The sequence below is a fragment of the Mastigoproctus giganteus genome, chromosome 12, assembly GCF_048544385.1.
Source record: "Mastigoproctus giganteus isolate SK-2022 chromosome 12, ASM4854438v1, whole genome shotgun sequence".
Classification (NCBI taxonomy): domain Eukaryota; kingdom Metazoa; phylum Arthropoda; class Arachnida; order Uropygi; family Thelyphonidae; genus Mastigoproctus; species Mastigoproctus giganteus.
In genome coordinates, this window is record NC_143586.1 from 102,319,760 (window position 1) to 102,338,439 (window position 18,680).

The window sequence follows — 18,680 nt, forward strand, 5'->3', positions numbered from 1 at the left end:
GTTGTTGTGGAAGTTGATAGCTTAAATAAATTTAAGACTGAACTGGAGAAACATTTGTAATGACTGGATGGGTGAAATGGGAAGGTTTTTTTTTTTTTTTTTTTGGCTGATGCTGTAAAAGCTTACATTCTTGTATCATAGGCCTCAACTAATGCTAATACTAAAGTTGTGTCTGAGCAGTCCCAAGACAGAAGTGCATGATATTTTGTTACTGTTTAGTGCTATGGTAAATTTCTGTAATGTAACTACACCTGACAGTATTATTGTATTAAGGTTGGTTTGCATAAATTTTCAACAAAAAATGTAATTTAGAAATGGATGTTGAAGAAAACAACAAAGTGACCAAAATGTTAATCACTGATTTTTATTATAAGGAAATGTGAGTAGCAGATGAACAGTAAAAAAGTTTGAAGCACATCACATGTTCATAATGTTATCCAAGGAATACATAATCATTAGTTGAAACCAATGAGAGCCGTTTGTTTGTTGTTTGGTTTTTAGGAGCATTAGCAACTAAGGCCATATTGCTCCGGGAATATGCATGCGGTGGTCATTCCCTTGACCTTTCCGCATCCTCCGTATTTGGTGGTGACGGGCTCGAACCCCGGTCTAATCAAGAAGCGTGTACTACGCACTGCTGCTCCTTCCCACCTGGCCACGGAGGCGCCGCCCAATGAGAGCTGAAAAGAGACAAACACCATGGAGTTAAATTGTCAGCTAATTGACTAAGAATGCCAATTTCTCAGGAAAGTTTCCCATGACATTAAAAAGGTCATTTAGTTAACTCTTGATGAAAAAAATTTGATGAATATTATACACACTAATATTATGGCACTCCTTGTATACCATCAAAAAACTGCTATCAAGAGAAAACTTCAGGACCTTTAAGCTGCACACAAAGGATTATAAAAGGTGTGCACTGCTCGCAACAAATATTTTTTTTCAAAAAGATATCATTACAGAAATTCTCTTGGGTGCATATTTGATCTGGTGACAAAATTTCAATGAATATTGTCATGTATTAGCAGCTGCAATGTAAATTGTCAAAGCTCTATCAAACAAAAAACTTCTCATTCATCCAACACTCTGCACAAAAGTAACAAGCATGCTACTCATAATGGGGTGCCTCCATAGCCAGGTGGGCAGGAGCAGCAGTGCATAACACACGCTTCTTGATCAGACCGGGGTTCGAGCCCGTGACCACCAAATAAGGAGGATGCAGAAAGGTCAGGGAATGACCACTGCATATCCCCGGAGCAATATGGTCTTAGTTGCTAATGCTCCTAACAACCAAACAACAACAACAGCTACTCATAATGGAATTGGTTTTTATATTCAGAGCATCTTTCCAAATAAATATTTGGGAAGATGCTCTGAATAACATACTTTTCATCTGCTTTACTGTGCATTCTGTTTGTTTGTTTGTTTGTTATTTGGTTTTTAGGAGCATTAGCAACTAAGGCCATATTGCTCCGGGGATATGCGGTGGTCATTCCCTGACCTTTCCGCATCCTACGTATTTGGTGACTGTGCATTCTAAAGGCAAAAAAAAGTGCAATGATTAAAAAATTGTTAGATTATTAGAAAATTGATTAAGAAATTCATTTTATTATGACAGCTTTCTTTGATATGTACTTATTCCACTAAAAATATTTCAAGGAGAATTATCTGTATGCAGTTCTGTTATAGACTGACAAAAATTTTGTGTCCACCTTATATTGAGGACAAAAGAAAAAGTGCACTCTATTTAACAAATTGTTTGTTGATCAGTTAGCAAATTGTAAGGAAAAGGTCTAATGGCAGCTGACTTATAAATTTCCAAAAACTGGCATGAAATCAAAATGAAATGCATTAATTACTGATGAGAAGGCATAAATAAGAAATTTTCATAAATGGCAGACTACAGAGTTTTTAAAATTGAAATCTGTTAACACTTTGCAGTCCAGCATTATTTCTGCTCTCCTCCCGTTTTGGGCCCGCTTGAAAATGAAAAAAAATGAATACTGAATATGAGCTCTTCAAAAATGATTTATTTTCGAGTTTACATGGGTTATTATATAAAACTAATTGATAAAACATTATAAAAATGTTTTAGACATTTTAAATATTTATTATTTATATGATTTTACCATGTGGTATTTCTGGAACCATTCACCAGAATGATTCTGGTTTTCTGGAGAATGTTTCAACAATATCAAACTGTTTTCCTTTTCATCCATTTTCTTCCTTTATAGAAGTTTTTTTATTTAGTCTCATGTTAATAATCACAGCATAAAAAAGTCTTTTGTTTATTTATTGAAATCGAAACCCAGTTGGATCATATGGAACAATCAGGAAATAGCTCATTAAAAAATGAGTTTCTTTAGCACAATTATTTGTTTCATTCAAAATTTCTTCAAACAATCGGTGAAAATATTCAAGTTCAGTTTTTGGAATACTTGAATTACTCAAAAGAAATCCACAATTTGAAACAGTAAAGGGAAAATTTTTGAATGAAACATCATTTACCTTTCTTGGTCTCCAATTTTCCACACCAGCATTGACTGACAGGTCATCATCGATTTCTTCATCACTGTCAACAAGATATGCCATCAGGATCGAAAATACCATCATCGTCACTATCGGACAAAAGTAAATCAAATTCTGAATCAGAGAGTTCTAACAATTTCTCAATTTCTTCATCAGAAAAACCTTTACGAGATGTTGAAGCCATGACTAAATACTCTGTTTCTGGCAGATAGTAAATACACAGTGAACACTAAAAATGAAGAAAAACTACAGCCACCAGTTGTTAACAATTGAATGTAAGCATTCAATTACTTCATAAAATTGTTGTTTATATGAAGTATAAATAGAAAGCAGTTCAATAAATATGCTAGAAGAGTAGGAAAATAAGCAATATAACTGGCAAAAGAGAAAGGCATGCTTGATGTGACACTGGACAGAATGAGAAATTTTACGACATCGCGAGATGTGACATCGGACTTCAGAAGGGTTAAATCCCACATGGCTATATGTGTAACGTTACAAGTGATTACGCATGGGTTAAAATAGATAATGATGTTCAAAGGGCACAAGTTCAGATGATTTTGTGGCATGATGCAAACAATTTTGTATGGTACACAAGCAGATATGCTGCAGATCTGCTTGTGTGACTAAATTCAGTTATATGAGCAGGCACATCTATGTATAAAGTGTACCAAATGATACATGATACATTAATTTATAAAAATTGACTAAAAATATGTTTTTGATACTAAAATACATTATTCATAGCTGTGTTCATTACAGTGTTAAAACAGCATTGAAAAGTGAAAATTTTTCAAAGTATTTCTTGCTTATTTTCAAAAATCATTAGGATTGGGGGGATGTGCTGATTTGAGATATATTGATAATATTAAAAAATATTTTCAATATATCTCAAAAACCTTTGTCTTGGATCTTTTTTATTTATGTTATCTACCGCTACATGGCTGCAGGCTATGGATGAGAGTCCTTCACTCCCTCAACAAATCTCACAGAACCCAGTCTGAAAACCATATAGCATCAACTATATGCTACTAAATTTATTTTTTGCATACACATTTCAAATTTGTAAGAATTTTCCTTCTTTCTACTCGTATTTCTATACTTGACTTTATAAAGAGAATCTCAATATGCAGGTTCAGAAATGTCATCTATAAATAAGCAATAGCTCAATATAATGAATGCTCTAGATGTAGAGTTTCTCAATACAGTAGAACTTCGATTATCCACTAGGGACTGAGACCATGAGGGATAATAGAATATGTACATTAAAAATATTATACATAAAATAGACCGGGTCATCTAACTTGTTTATTTTATTACATAAAACATAACCTAATGAAATTTAATTAAACTTTAATTATTATTTATTTTTTACTGGGTCATCAAAAATCATAGTACAGATATCTACATATATACCTATTTTTAATATTTTGCCTTACATTGGTCTAGTAACTTCATAAAATATTTAACAGAAAACATTATATACATACGACTTTGTTCTAATGGCATTAAAGAAATTTTTTAAAAGAAAACAATACAACATAATTAAATTTCTTTTCTAAAAAATTCAGTAAATATCTTTTGTTTCATTACCCCTTGAGCCTTTTGGGAGGCAATGTTACGAATTTTACACAAAAGTAACATATTAGCATTAGTTGAGGCGTATCATGGAAGAAAGTAAGTTTATATATCATCAGCCAAAAAAAAAAAAAAAAAACCTTCTCCTTTTCACCCATCCGGTCACTCCAAATATTTGTCTAGTCAGCCTTAAATTTATGGCAAATTTCTGCACATCTTTTCTACAACTGTCTTTCCTTAATTTGAATCTATGTCCCGTGGGTTCTTAATCTGAGCAAGCAGAAGTATCCCATCAACACTGAGCCTGCACAAACCATTCAAGGCCTTACACCTCCCGAACAGATCATTTCGCAGGTGCCTAGTCTCCAGATACTGCACCTTGCAGAACTTAAGCTTCTCTTGGTAAGACCACCCCCTTGTTCCTCTCACCAATCTTGTTGCCCTTCTCTGTACTCATTTTAGCAACTCCACATCCTTCCTAAAATGAGGTCTCCAGACCCGTATGCAGTACTCAAGGTGTGGCCTGACCATTGCCTTATACAAGGGGATAATCATCACCTTGTCTCTGCTAGCTAGCAAAATTCCTATATATCACTGACCTGCTCTGGCAGCCCATCTGTACTGATCAGAGAACTTCATAACTGACTGCACAATTACCCTCAGGTCTTTTTCATTCTCCACCTACCTGAGTATACTACCACACAGTTGGTATGTTTCTCTTGGGTTACTGATACCCATGTGCAGTAACCCAATTTTCATTTGTCAATGTTAAACTTTAGTTGCCACTTCTCAGCCCATCTGCCTAACTTTTCTAGATCCTGTTGCAGTAGCATACTGTCTTTACTGTCATTAAGAACCCTACAACCTTTGTATTATCTGGAAACTTCAACATCAAGCCTGATATACCTTCATTAATATAATTTATAAATACACAAAACAACAATGGGCCAAGCACAGAACCCTGGGGCACTCCACTAATACATTAGTCCATGAATCGCGGTGTCCACTGATTACCACTCTCTGTCTTCTCCCACTCAACCATCCTTTTATACATAGCAGCATTTTATCCATAATGCCATACTGCTTCAATTTGTACAGTAATCTTCCATGTGCAACAGTATTAAAAGCTTTCCTGAGATCAAAGTATATGATAAGGTATGTTTGCGTCAGACGGCACCTGGGATTTCTCCCATTTCGGTGTGTGTTCGCTGTATCGAGGACGTTACACTGTCAAGCCAGAGACTTGAAAGTGTGTGGAGCATGTCTGTGCAGTGTGATGTGTTATGCCCATTGTTTGCCCTGCTTATTGGCCGGCAGGCCCCTAGTGGGGCCCAATGTTGCCCATACCTTACCACGTGGAAGCTAGCCGAGTGTGTCCAGTATCACAACAAGTTGCTCTGGCAGTTCCTGCCACCTAGTTTCCTGGGATTTCAGTGGCTAGAACCTAAAAAAAACACGTGTTTGACATTAATGCTTAATGGGATTGCTGTTTGGAAATTCCTGGTTGGGGTTGAATGCTAGAGAGGTGTTAAAAGCCCTAATAGGTTGGGAAAAATTTTGCTGTTATTAAATTTATATGTGACGCTATATGCTGGATGAAAGATAATAGTGTTAGTTGTCCCCTATTGAGAACAAAAAAAAAAAAAAAAAGGGGGGGGGGTTACACTAGAATTTGGTCAAAAGAGATTTACATGAAAGCGGGTAGAATTTAGACGTTTATTAAAATTTGGCAGCATTATTAATGGGTGAACTTGGTCGATTTAGTGAGAGAGGGGTTAGACTGAAGACTGGGTGGGAAAACAGATAGAAGAATAGGAATGATAGAGTAGGCATCCCCAAAGAGGTCAGTGGAGATGAGCCCCACCAGGCAAAGTATGGGGGGAGGCAGGGGAGGGAGGAGACAAGGTCCCTGTCTCCCACCCCCCTCCCTGCCTGAGGATAGAGAGAGAGAGAGAGAGAGATAATCTTTTATTACCCTTCACGGCCATAAAGCCAGGGGCTTACAGTTTCCCAAACTTGGGAAAATTGAACAATTATTTACAAAATGGATGGGGTTTTAAAGGGAACCGGGTTAGAATTTGAGGCGTTGATATCCAACAGGGAGTGTTGGTTTGTTTGTAATTGCCTGTTTAGTTTGAAGGAAAACAATGCACAACCCAGTTCAGATCGTCAAATGCCATGTTGGCAGCAAAGCCACAGTATGTCTTTGTTGGTGATGGTTGTCATGTCCATGTAGTGTTGGTGCCTCTGTAGCCAGGTGGGCAGGAGCAGCAGTGCGTAGCACACGCTTCTTGATAGACCGGGGTTCGAGCCCATGACCACCAAATACGGATGATGTGGAAAGGTCAGGGAATGACCACATCCCTGGAGCAATATGGCAATATTGCTCCATATCCCTGGAGCAATATGGCCTTAGTTGCTAATGCTCCTAACAAAACGAACTACAAAGCAGACCATGTAGTATCGAATCCGGTAAGAAGGTCAAGCTGCCCATCTTGCTCTGGGGGGTGGGATATGTTAGCTGGCAGCGGGAACCCACCAGGCAAAGGGGTGGGAGAGACACATTTACTTTATTCATAATCTGCATTCCTAGTCTACTTGCATTAATTTTATTTTTTTTTCCAAGTTTTATACTCATATATATTTATATATATATATAAATTTTTTTTTTCACTCACACTCATTCATTTTTTCTCACACACCAGGAGGGGGGAATGCAATGTGTAATGTAAATTATATGTGTAATGTAAATTTAAATACTAATTAAAACTAGGGTTAGTGTGTACTTAACTGTAGCATTTATGGTTTGTGTTCTTTTTCTCACACACACACTTTCATTCATTCTTCTAGCTTTCATTTCATTTATTCGACTCTTGCTTTCTGCACTGCACACTCTGGGCACCTCAACTTACTGTAATTCTTCAGTTGTGGTGCAGGCCTATCCGCAAGTTTTTTACAGGCCAGGGGAGAATGCAGTGTTTGTGTGGTTAGTAAATGTTTGTTAGTATATATAAAGTAATGTAAGTTATTCCCAATCTCGGCCAACCATATTTGCTCTTCCACTCATTCCCATTCACTCTCTCTTTCCCTCATGCTAGGTCACTCTTTCTTTCACTAAAACTGCCATTTATTCTCTTTTACCATAATTCTTAGTTCACTTAGTGCCTAACCTATTCATTCTGTCTTTCATTCTCATTCATTCATTCTACATTGCACCCCCTTGCTACCAACTTACTGATATTTTTCAGCTAATCTGCTTCCCTGGCTGCCTGTACATCTCCCTCCCCTACATGGTTACTTATTTGGTGTGGGGCCCCAGGTTCCTACACATGGCAGGGTAGTCCTGGGGAGTTTTGTCATGTCAGGTTTCTGTCAGGGTGCAGAATACTGCTATCCTGACAGTTTTTCAGTCATCGTCTGAGTGTGGTGGGAAACTTGGGCAATTTTAACTATTGATTATTGTTTAATTTCTGGAGGGCTGAATTGCCATTCTTTGGATTGTTCTGTGCATTTCGAATACTTTCTGTGTGAAAGATGTAAAGGCTTTATAATTTTCCTCTTCAATGATGAACAGATGTTCTTCTCCCCTGGGAAGGGGACCAATCTGTGCTATTAGCTCTGTTCTGGGGATGTCATATATTACACATTCATATAGAATGTGTGCCCAGTCTTCACTCTCGCCACAGGTGCAGTTTGGGTCATCAGTCAGCCCTAAGGAGGTTAGTTTTGCCTTTAGAGAGCCGTGACCTGTCAACGGGTGTCAATGGTTAGCCCAAAGCCACCTGCCGTGACCAGGTGGCTTTGGGCTAACCATTGACACCCGTGGCAGAAACCGTTTGGTAACCTGACCTCTGGTTTCCTGCTCCCAGTTTGTTTGCCATAGCTCATGGAGCTTTGGGGCTATTCTTTTTCTTTCAGTATTGAAGGTGTTGATTGTATCAAGAACTATCCCCAGAAATTCTGTGGGTATGCCCTTTTTATATCTAAAATACAAATAAGCCTCTTTTGGCTACTTCCAGGTAAAGTGGTCAGCAACTGTAGCGCAGGTGTGCTTACTGTGCAACATGCTCTGGTAATAGTGAGTAGTATTGTCCTTTGTATCGATTCTAATTTATTCCTATTTCTTACTATGGCCGAGCGGGTGAATCACGCACTGGCTCCATAGGTGATAACAGGTAGGAACATTGCACGAGTCTTTCTTTTGAGTCCCTAGTCTGCTTGACTGATCATGGCAATCATACCTGCATAATTTCTCGCTTTCTTCACCAAGTAGATCAAATGAGTAAACAGTTAATTTTGAATCAAAGACCACTCCAAGATATTTTAGTTCTGTTACCATTTTAAAGTGGTTGTGTTAATTTTGATTTGTGGACGTCCTCTTATGTCTAAATTGCCTTTTAAAAGTATTTGGATATTTTGAGCATGTGCATTTGTGCCCACTCCTGCAGCTGCAAGAGGGCAGCATTTGATCTTTGCTCTACAACCACTCGCGTGTTACCTTTTACAAGGAAAATCATGTCATTTGCAAAGGCCAAGCTTTTCACAGGGCCCAAATCCAAGGACAGAAATTTGTTCAGAACAATGTTCCAGAAGAAAGGGCCAAGGATTGAACCCTGCTGGCAGCCTTTATTCACAGGGCGTGTCAATTCCTGGAACCTTGTGTGTACTGAGACACTTCTGTCTGTAAGGTAGCTGTTTATTACCTTATAGAGCTTTTGTGGGGCATTTGCCTAGCAGAGTCTCCTAAGGACACTAGGCCACCAGAGTGAGTCAAATGCCCCAGCAAAGTCAATGGAGATTGCTAGCATATATTTCTCCTATGTCTTTTTAACTGTTGTCAGTAGGTGGTGCATGGCATACTCCATAGAATTGCCCTGCTTAAAACCATACTGATTGTTGAAATGTAAACCTGCTTCTGTGTAATATTGAGATAATCTGCTATATACTTTCCCTAGTACAGGGGATAGGGCTATTGGTCTATATGATTTGTGATCAGTAGGGAGTTTTTCCAGGTTTTTGAGAATTAATCTTAACACTGCTTTTTTCCATATTTTTGGGAATATACCTTATATCATACAGTTATTATATAGTGCTATTAACTTGTCTGGTGTATTTCTGCTAATTTTTTGATAATCTCAACCTCTAAGAGATAAAATCCTGCGCGTTTATTGTTTTTGGTTTTAGCTAGTGCTATTTCTAAGTCTTGTTTAGTAAACAGAGGTTCAATATTGGCATTATCATATTCAGTGTTTTCTTTTATAATGTCTAGCTGGGTGGGGGAATGATTCCCAGTTCAGTCTGAATGATACTCTCTACGATGTTATTTAGAGAATCCACCCAACACAGGGTTGGGGTTCCATCTGGTTTGACAGTAGTAAGCCATCTCCTCTTAGCAGCTTGTTGGTCACTATTCTGCAGACAACTCACCAAGGGTTATTGTTTCAAGTAGTTCCCACCAAGTGCCTCCAGCATTCCTTTTTCTTGTCTCTTATGAGGGCTGTATACTGATTCCTGAGAGTTCTATAAGAATCTCTCAGTGCATCCACCTCATTTTGTGGTCAAGATGTTCTGGCTCTTTGAAAATGTCTCCTCGCCTGATGTACCCTACTTTTGAGTATAGTCAGTTCAGGGCACCACCGGGGAACTGCCTGCTTCCTCAGTTTTTTCCATGGGATAGACAGGGTTGCTGTTTTTGTTAAAATGTTTGTCATAGTCAGTGCTTGCTCGTCCAGGCTACAGTTGCCTGATCTAAACCACTCATTTTCCTGTTTTTGCAGCTCAGCTGCTGTATGTTCTGTGAAAATCTGCCAGTTTGCCTTTTTAAGGTTATACCTTTTGATAACCAACAGGGAGTGTTGGTTTGTTTGTAATTGCCTGTTTAGTTTGAAGAAAATGGCTCTATGATCTGATGTGGTCCAGGCTGGCTGGACACACCAGTCTGTGATTTTATAAGCTATTGAATTGGTGGCAAGAGTAACATCAATGTTACTCTCCCACATGGTACCGCTAAAAGTTGGGAGGTTATTTGGTTGGTTTAGCACTTGAAAGGGTGAGGTGGCTATATAGTCTGGAAGTATCTGGCCGTTGTGTGTGCCTGTTCTGTCTTCCATACGGCTATGCCATAAGGCTGACCGGCAGTTGACATCAGCGCACACTATGACATTTGCAGTAGGTAGCAAGTTTGTGACTACTTGTAGGTATTCAATAGTTCGATTTATATCATCACCTGGTCTGGAATATAGTGAAATAATGTAAAACTGTCCTACAGCACTGGTGATATGGGTGCACACTCCCACTGGGGAGCAGAGGTGACCCATCTTTGTGACTGTAAGGTCAGTATTTTTAACTACTATTACTATAGAAGGGACACCTGAGGTGTATTCTATTATTTTATAGCCTCTTGGGTATCCCTGAACCCTACCCATATGTGTGTAGGGCTCCTGGAGTACCAAGATATCTATATCATTTTCTTATAATCTGAGTTTGATCTGATCTACAACAGCTCTTGCTCTTTGAGCATGCAACTGGACGACATTTAGAGCCCTAGTCACATTTATGTTTTCAATCTGGCCCATAGTTGATACTAGATTGTATAAGTTTTGCCATTTTTTTTATAACTGGAGAATTTATCATCCCTGATATTATGTGCATAGTCAGTCAGCCGTGCTGCCTTGCAGGTAGCACATTTTGGCTGCTGAGACTTATTTTTGCAATTTTTGTAATCATGGCCAGCTACTGCACAGTGACCACAAACAGGTTCTTTCTGACTGCAGTCTCTGGCAATGTGACCATATTTATGGCAGTTAAAGCATCTTTGGATAGGGAAGTGTTCCCTAAATCTATGACTGGTCCAGCCAGCATAGATTCTCTGTTGTCCCTGCAATACCTTTAAATTTTGGTGTAATTTCTGCAATTATGTTGAGCTGTCCATTCCTTTTGTTTTTTGTTGCTCTTTTCAGCAGGAACTCAGCAGCAAATTCATCTATTGTCATTTCATTGTTAAAGTTTTTGAAGTAGATGTCCATCATGAATTCTTTTTCTATTACTGACACAGGTACATCAAAGATTATATTTGGGTTTTTCCCTTTTGGTTTTTCAGGGAGCAAGCCAAGTTTTTCCACCTCAGGATGGGTTTCTATTTTTCTTAGATCTTCTTTGCTTGCTGCCTCGATCAGGACTCCATTATTCCTGATTTTCCGCATGTTGTTTATCTTTATTTCTCTCAGATGAGGCCTCAACTTTGTTACTACTGTGTCCTTAACTGCCTCCGTAGCCGAGTGGTCAGGAGTGGGAGTGCAGTAGCACACGCTCTTTGAGTAGACCGGGGTTCAAGCCCCTGACTGCTGAATACGGTCGATCTGCCAACCCGCACTGGACCAGCGTGGCAGATTATGGTCCGTTTCCCTCAACATGAATTGTTGAGGAGGCTTCCATCCTGCAGTGGGTTGATAATGGCTGCACTTTACTTTTTTTTAACTGCCTCACTGGTTTTATGGGTAGAGTCACTTTTTTGCTTTCGGAATAATAATTTGTTATTGTTTGGTTTCTAGGAGCATTAGCAACTAAGGCCATATTGCTCCGGGATATGCGGTGGTCATTCCCTGACCTTTCCGCATCCTCCATATTTGGTGGTGACGGGCTCGAACCCCGGTCTAATCAAGAAGCGTGTGCTATGCACTGCTGCTCCTTCCCACCTGGCTACGGAGGCGCCGGAATAATAATGTTGCTTTCCTTGTTTATATTAGGTTGCTTAGTAGCTATTTGTTTTGCTCTAGTTATATCCTGTTTGCCATTAACCTTTGCACATTGGGCATAGATTAATGTGTTCATTGTTTTATAGTTGTTCTTCTCCTCAGTTGAAATCTCTAATTTTGATTTTTAACACTTGGTTCTCTGTGTTTAATTCAATCAGGCGCTGCTCAAGCAGTGACCAACAGTTCACTATTTGCAACCTAATTGCAGAAGTAATCCTGTTTGTTTGCTTGTGCATATATTCTTCTAGATACACTCTGGTTTCCTTTGCCTGTTTGATAGGGTCAGTCAAATTTGTTAAGTAGTCTAGTTTTAGTTCTTCTTCTGTCTTTTGTTGCATCTCTGCAATTTCTATAGTTTCTTGATTTTTCCCTTTCCTGCCCTTCTTAATACTGAGGAGGCTAGCTATCCAGTTCATTACCATTTTCCTCATTAATAGGGGCTTTCTCCCTGAGCACTCTAGCTTCATTTTCAGAGGAGTCTTTTAAGTCATTGTTCAGAATTTTGTCATTATTTGGTTTTTCAGCTATTGTTTTTCAACTATAATTTTTGAATTAAATTCACTTTTGTAGCAATAAGTCAATTTCTGACATTTTAAGTAGTGGTTTGGAGTACTTATTTTCAGTGTAGGCCCACTAGAAGTTCAAAAATTGCGATTTTCCAGTTTTGGCAGGAAACGTCAGTAGACAAAGAAAACTCTCTTATAAACTAAGTATAAGTTAATTCTGTCACTAGCATTATATTTTCCATACAAAATAACCTTATCACAAGCAGTTTGAAGTGTAATATATTCAAAATTTTTGGACTTTTGAGACGTACTCAAATCAGTGGCTATGCCAGTGGGTTCGCTACTGCTGGTGCTGTAGCAATCGCGCTGAGCAAAAACACTCTCAAAAGAGCAAAAATAGACAAATACAATCACAAAAACTATTCTTACCCCACTTAATTTACTTACCTTCATCTGTGATACTCTTCAAACCTGAAAAATTCATGTTGTATTACTTGAATAAATCGAAGATCGCGCAATATCGTCGTCAATCGCCATCCCCCGTTTACATCACGTGGAGCTTCGTGCAGATGCATCCATAAACTTCTGTGACTGCAGCGCCTTCCAAAGTATATGATATCAAAATTATTTTTTGAATCCAGTTCCTTTGTGACCACATTGTAGTATCCACTAAAATTGGTCAGACAAGACTTCCCCTTAACAAACCCATGCTGGGTCTGAACTATTACTGCAGTCTTGTCTAGATGATCCAGCAATGCTTCTTTAACCAGTGACTCCATTATTTTCCCTGGAACAGAAGTTAAACTAACAGGTCTATAATTATTTGTGTCACCCTTTGAACCCCCTTTGTGATACATTTGGGGATACATTTTCACATCTCTAGTCCGTGGGGACTTCCCGAGTCCAAGGATGCTCTCATAATTATGGCTAAGGGTTTGCTTAGTTTCTTTGCCACCTCCTGTAACATAACTGGATAGATCCCTTCCACCCCAGCTACCTTTCTTATGTTTAACTTCAACAATTTCTCCTCCACTTTGCTCTTAGTTATTACAAAATCATTAAAGCACCCTGTTACAGTTTGATAAACTTCTGGCATTTTCCTCCGTAAATAACTCATGTGTAAATATAGATGAAAAATACTCAATTTCATTGTCATCTAAAATTTTGTATGTGACATCCATTTTGTCCACATCCAGCCAATCATTTACATCCTCCATCGCAATACTTTTAAAACCAGGAACATTCGAATATAACTGCAAAATTTCAGTTTCCAAAAGAATGGGTTCTGTATCAATTGAATATTTCTGGCCTCAACTTATTCCAGCTTCTTTGTATTGTTTGAAATGGAACATCATTCCAGGCATCAGCGACATTGAAAATTGGGTCTTTTATACTGTAGCTTTTCCGCAACTCTATGAAATCTAATTTATTTTCTGCCAAAACAAGTTTTTGAATGAAACATTTTGTGATAATGATGTTTCATACTCTCAATCACGCCTTGGTCTATCGGTTGAATGAGAGAAGTTGTGTTTGTTGGCAGAAAGCGGCATGATATTTTGCCATCATCGCTTTTTAAATCACATACATGTATGGAATGAGTAGGTGTATTGCCCATCAGAAGAATTGCATACTGTGGTAAACTTTTTGATGCTAAATGTGATCTTACACATGGTACAAATATTTTATGAAACCAATCATGAAATATAGCTTGGCTCATCCACACATTGTTTTGTGAGAAACAATGCGTGGATATCATATTTAACTGGCAAAGCATTTAAATTAATATTTTTAAATGATCTAAGCCTTTTTGGTTTTCCTATAACAACCAAAGGCAATTTATGACTACTGCTGCCATTAGCAGATACCATTATAGTGATGTGATTTTTTATCACATCACGTGGTACAGTGATGCGATAAAAGTGCCATATGTTCAGTCATTGAGGCCAGTGTCTTTTGAGATAGTGCCTTCCAATTAAGGCCCGTCTCATCGCAGTTGTATTTTTGGTCTTTAACCATACTTTGATCAGCTATTTCCTTCTGTAGTTTTTCACGATAAACAGAAATTGCTGTGCTATCTGCACTCAGCTTCTCACCCTGGATCAACAACTGTTGAATACCATGACGAAACTTAAATTTGTCCAACCATCTGAATGAAGGATCTCCACCTAGTTTATTACTGATTTCAATGGCTTTTTCGATAATTATAGGTTCCGACAATGGAATTCCTTGGCTACATTTTTGAACAAACCACTGAAACAATGCAGTATCCAATTGTTCATTTTTAGCAAGCTTCATTGTTTTACAACTTTTAAGTCATTGGTTTCCATTTTCTACATGTGGTTTTCAATTTTGCCAGCATCATGCTTTATATCATTTACTGTTGTTCTTCTTAATCCATAAACCGATGCTATACTTGTAGCACTTTCACCTTTTCTTAAACAATTGATTATTTCAATTTTTTGTAATAATCCCAACACTACTCATTTATGTTTCTCTGTCATTTCAGTGGATTTACTAAATAAAAATTATTAAAATGTGAAAGAAGAGGTTAAAGTACAACCATATATAGTGAGTTGTATACAAAGACTGAATGACACATGGTGCCAATATCACAATGCTTTATGGCATAGTAGGTTTAAGTGACTGTTAACAGAGACTGACGGTAAATAGGGTGACAAACAATCGACGTTCTACTGTACTGCAGTGTCAATAAACTAACTGTTGCTTTTAAAAGGTGGAATTAAGAATAATGGAATTCTTATGAATTTGGAATTTATAGTAATTATTCATGAAATTCATTTAAGTGCCTGTGAGGTACGACACAACTGCTAAATAAAAATAGTTGCAAGTATGCTTACAGGGCACTCAACCAAACAGTACTTTACCAGTTTCACACAGTGCCAATTGCCTCTGGTGGCAGTGTTTGAAACTATTTTTTTTTTCATTTTTCATTTCCATATGCATTGGGCAGTGTCCATTCTGAATTTCTTTAAGTTTCCACCTACAGCCAACTGAAGTTATACACCTTAAATATAATCACCTTGTATATTGTTTATTAGTTGTTTATTAATTCAAATAGCAAAGAGTAAACAATTGAAAAACTCATCACAAACACAAATTTTTGCAATGATTGTCTGAGGAACCTGACCAGCCTTCAACAGGCAAGGGAAATAATTGTAAAGGCGAATCAAGGACATTTTTTGCAAATACAAGAGAGAAGACACTTTTGGTACAATACCATCACGATGAAGCCTTAACTGTCTTTCAGAAATTGTATGAGGGCGTGGGCAGATAGCAATAAGCTGTCATCTTGTGTTGACAGTACATTTTCAGATCAAATATATTCAGTGTTTTCTGGCATCTACAATTGGTTTTATCATTCAAAGCAGCATACGTTCACTTTAATGGATTGCAAATCATGCAAAAAAACTCTCAAAATTCACTCATTTCTATCTTGAATTTTGAGTAATTTCCCCTTAGGAGGCAATTACTGCAAAAGAATGACAGACTAGTTTGCAATACTAACTTATCCTAACACTCCAGTGTTTAGATAAAGTTTGTTTTTCTTGTTCTTATATTCAAAATGGTTGCATTACATCCATGGAAAACCTTTGTTGTGTTATAATTCTTCTAGTTTCCTCCATCTACATCCTAAAATGAGGCTTCCAACCTGTATGGCACATCTTGAATACTGCATACAGGGTTGGAAGACTCATTTTAGAAGGATATAGATCTGATGGAACAGGTCTACATCCTTCCAATCTAGTTGCTCTACTGTTGGTGTTTTTCAAATCCCAAGTCTCTTTTTAGGAATTTGCTGTGTACAGAAACCAGGCATCTGCAAGGAGACCTGATTAAAGTTTTTAAGGCTTTAAATGAGTTGAGAAAATTAAATGTTGATGGCATCCTTACTCACTCTTTCTCAAACAACACAAAGGGATATAAGTTTAACCCCTACCCGGAACATTTTTTTCCAGAAAATGTGCCGTAATGGATTTAATTTTTTTATTTTACAGATTAAAAGTATGTATCATGCGAATACTCATTGCATAGCTTTTTGTGTTTTTTATTATTTCTTTCGTAGAAAATACATGGGAGTAATTAACCCATTTGGGCTATCCCGAGTTATCTCATGTATGCCAAAGAGTGTGCAAATTATACAGATTTTTTTAATAAATTAGCACTTGAGCTAAAAGAAAAGAACAGAAAAACTCTTCATTACTCATTATATAAATAAATTTAAAAAATCAAGTGGAATGCAGAAGCAGTAACCTCCGGCCACAAGTAATAATCGCGAACTAACTACATTCTGACACACGGCCGCCTGAAATGGATAGGTGAGGTAAGCATCGCTTATGGGCGGCAGTTCAAGAGGGCACCGAAATATTTTTCGATATTGTTTTTGTGAATTATTTTCATGGGTTCAGTATTCTGCATTTAGGACAACAAATTATATTTTGCTTACTGGAGGCACACGAACGCATGCTACTTTCCTCCACTGCTGTACAATATAAGTAAAACGAAAGCCAGTCGTCTACTGCCAGGCATAAAAAAATCCTGAGAAATCTCGGGATTTACCTGGCTAATGCAAAATTAGCCAGATAAATGCCCGAGAAAATGCATTTCAGTCCTAAATTTGGAGGTATTATTGTTTGCTTCAGGTATTATTGTATCCCGAGATATTTCGTGTAGTTCCATACAACTTTTTAAACTAAAAATGAAATATCTCGGGATAATCCACAAAGAGGTTAAAATGGAAAGGAATAGTTACAGGATAGATGCACAGAAATTTTCCTTCAACCAGAAATTAACTGACTGTTAGGATTAACTTCTATGTGGTGTTGTAGAATTGGGTAGTGTGAATAGATTTAAAAAAAAGGCTGGGGCAAATTATTAGAATGGATAGACAAACAAAGTGGATAATTTTTTTATTGATTTATTATTACTTTCTTATGGCTATTGCTGTATGAGCTTTATTTTCTTGCATAATTTCACCAATACTAATACAAATCAACAAACAAAAAAATAAATGCCATGTGTGCCGAGCATGTGCAGTAGATGGTTTTATGTGAAACATCTTTTGCTTGGAAGAGGTTTGCGAAATCCAAGCCAATAGCATAATTACCCATTTGATTGAAGCCATATAAATGGCTATAATCAAATGGCAGCATCTACAATCAAAGGGCAGCCACAGGAAGTATGATTGCAACAATACACGTATTTGATTACAAATACTTGTATTGTTGCAATCACACAAGTAATCATACAAGTATGATTGCAACAATACAAGTTACGATAATTCGTCTATGGTGGAAGCTGCAGATGATGTCACATTTTTTGTGACTGATAAGATTTACTCAGTTGAGGCACCCCAGGGATGAAATATAAAAAAAAAAAAAAAGTGTTTTTCATTTTTGGATAAAACTCAAAGTAGTTAACAAAGTTTCCTAAATTTGTTTCCGTTAGCTGGGAAGCATGTTGGTCACAAAGCACATAATTTTGCTCCTAAATGAAAAGTTATTAAAGTCTTTACAGATGATGACAACCTTATCACATACTTTTTTTTTACTACCTAGCCTGGTGTATTTTATACAGAAACAGTAAAACTTATAAATTTAAATCTATTAGAATTACATCACTGTGAATTTTAGTATTCTCAAGCATTATTTTTTAATTGGAAAAGTATAGCCATAAAAAGTTCATTACAGAACCATGTTCGTCAAAAAGCACCCACTGCTATGGTAACTTCCGCAGGAGGCAATTACTACAAAAATTTCTGCTACAAAAAAAATTTTCTACAGAGTTTTGGTTTCCTTTTTTTTTTTTTTTTTTTTTTGTTTTTCCCCAGCTGCTTCACCACCCCAAGAATTGGCTGTAAAATAAAATAGCTGGGGAAATTTTTTTTTTAAGAAAACAAGAATGCTGTTCCCTGCCCCTAAATAATAGACTGGTGAATAAAAGTCCTCAAGCACTGATTGCTGTTATCAATTTTCACATGTCCACAAGGTTGTTAAATTATGACAGAGAGTTCTCCCATCATCCTGTTTGAACGCAAGGCTAGTAAAATGTTTCCAATAATTATTGCAAATATTCTTTTAATTCATTATAATTTAGAAAAACGTAACAACAGCAATATAATCCAGTTTCTTAATTCTGTTGTTTTAATAAGACTGAAATAATATGATGCATTTGTACTAACTTGTATGTTGTTTTAATAATCAAGTGAGTATTTTCTGAATAGCAAGGATTGGTTTTGAAAAGAAAAATGAGCTCAGTGCATACACTCAAAAAAATAACAGGTTTAACATTTTTA

At 37.2% G+C, this 18,680-nt stretch overlaps 1 protein-coding gene across 1 annotated transcript in view; it reads right to left on the bottom strand.

The window, feature by feature from the left end:
* Nucleotides 1-2,575: 2,575 nt before the first annotated feature.
* LOC150077305 (cytosolic carboxypeptidase 2-like) overlaps nt 2,576-18,680 on the bottom strand; it is a 208,585-nt gene continuing 192,480 nt past the window's right edge. The window contains 3 exon segments of the mRNA XM_090385851.1: nt 2,576-2,730; nt 12,815-12,838; nt 14,386-14,617. Of these exon segments, the coding sequence (XP_090241977.1) occupies nt 2,576-2,730; nt 12,815-12,838; nt 14,386-14,617 (411 nt within the window).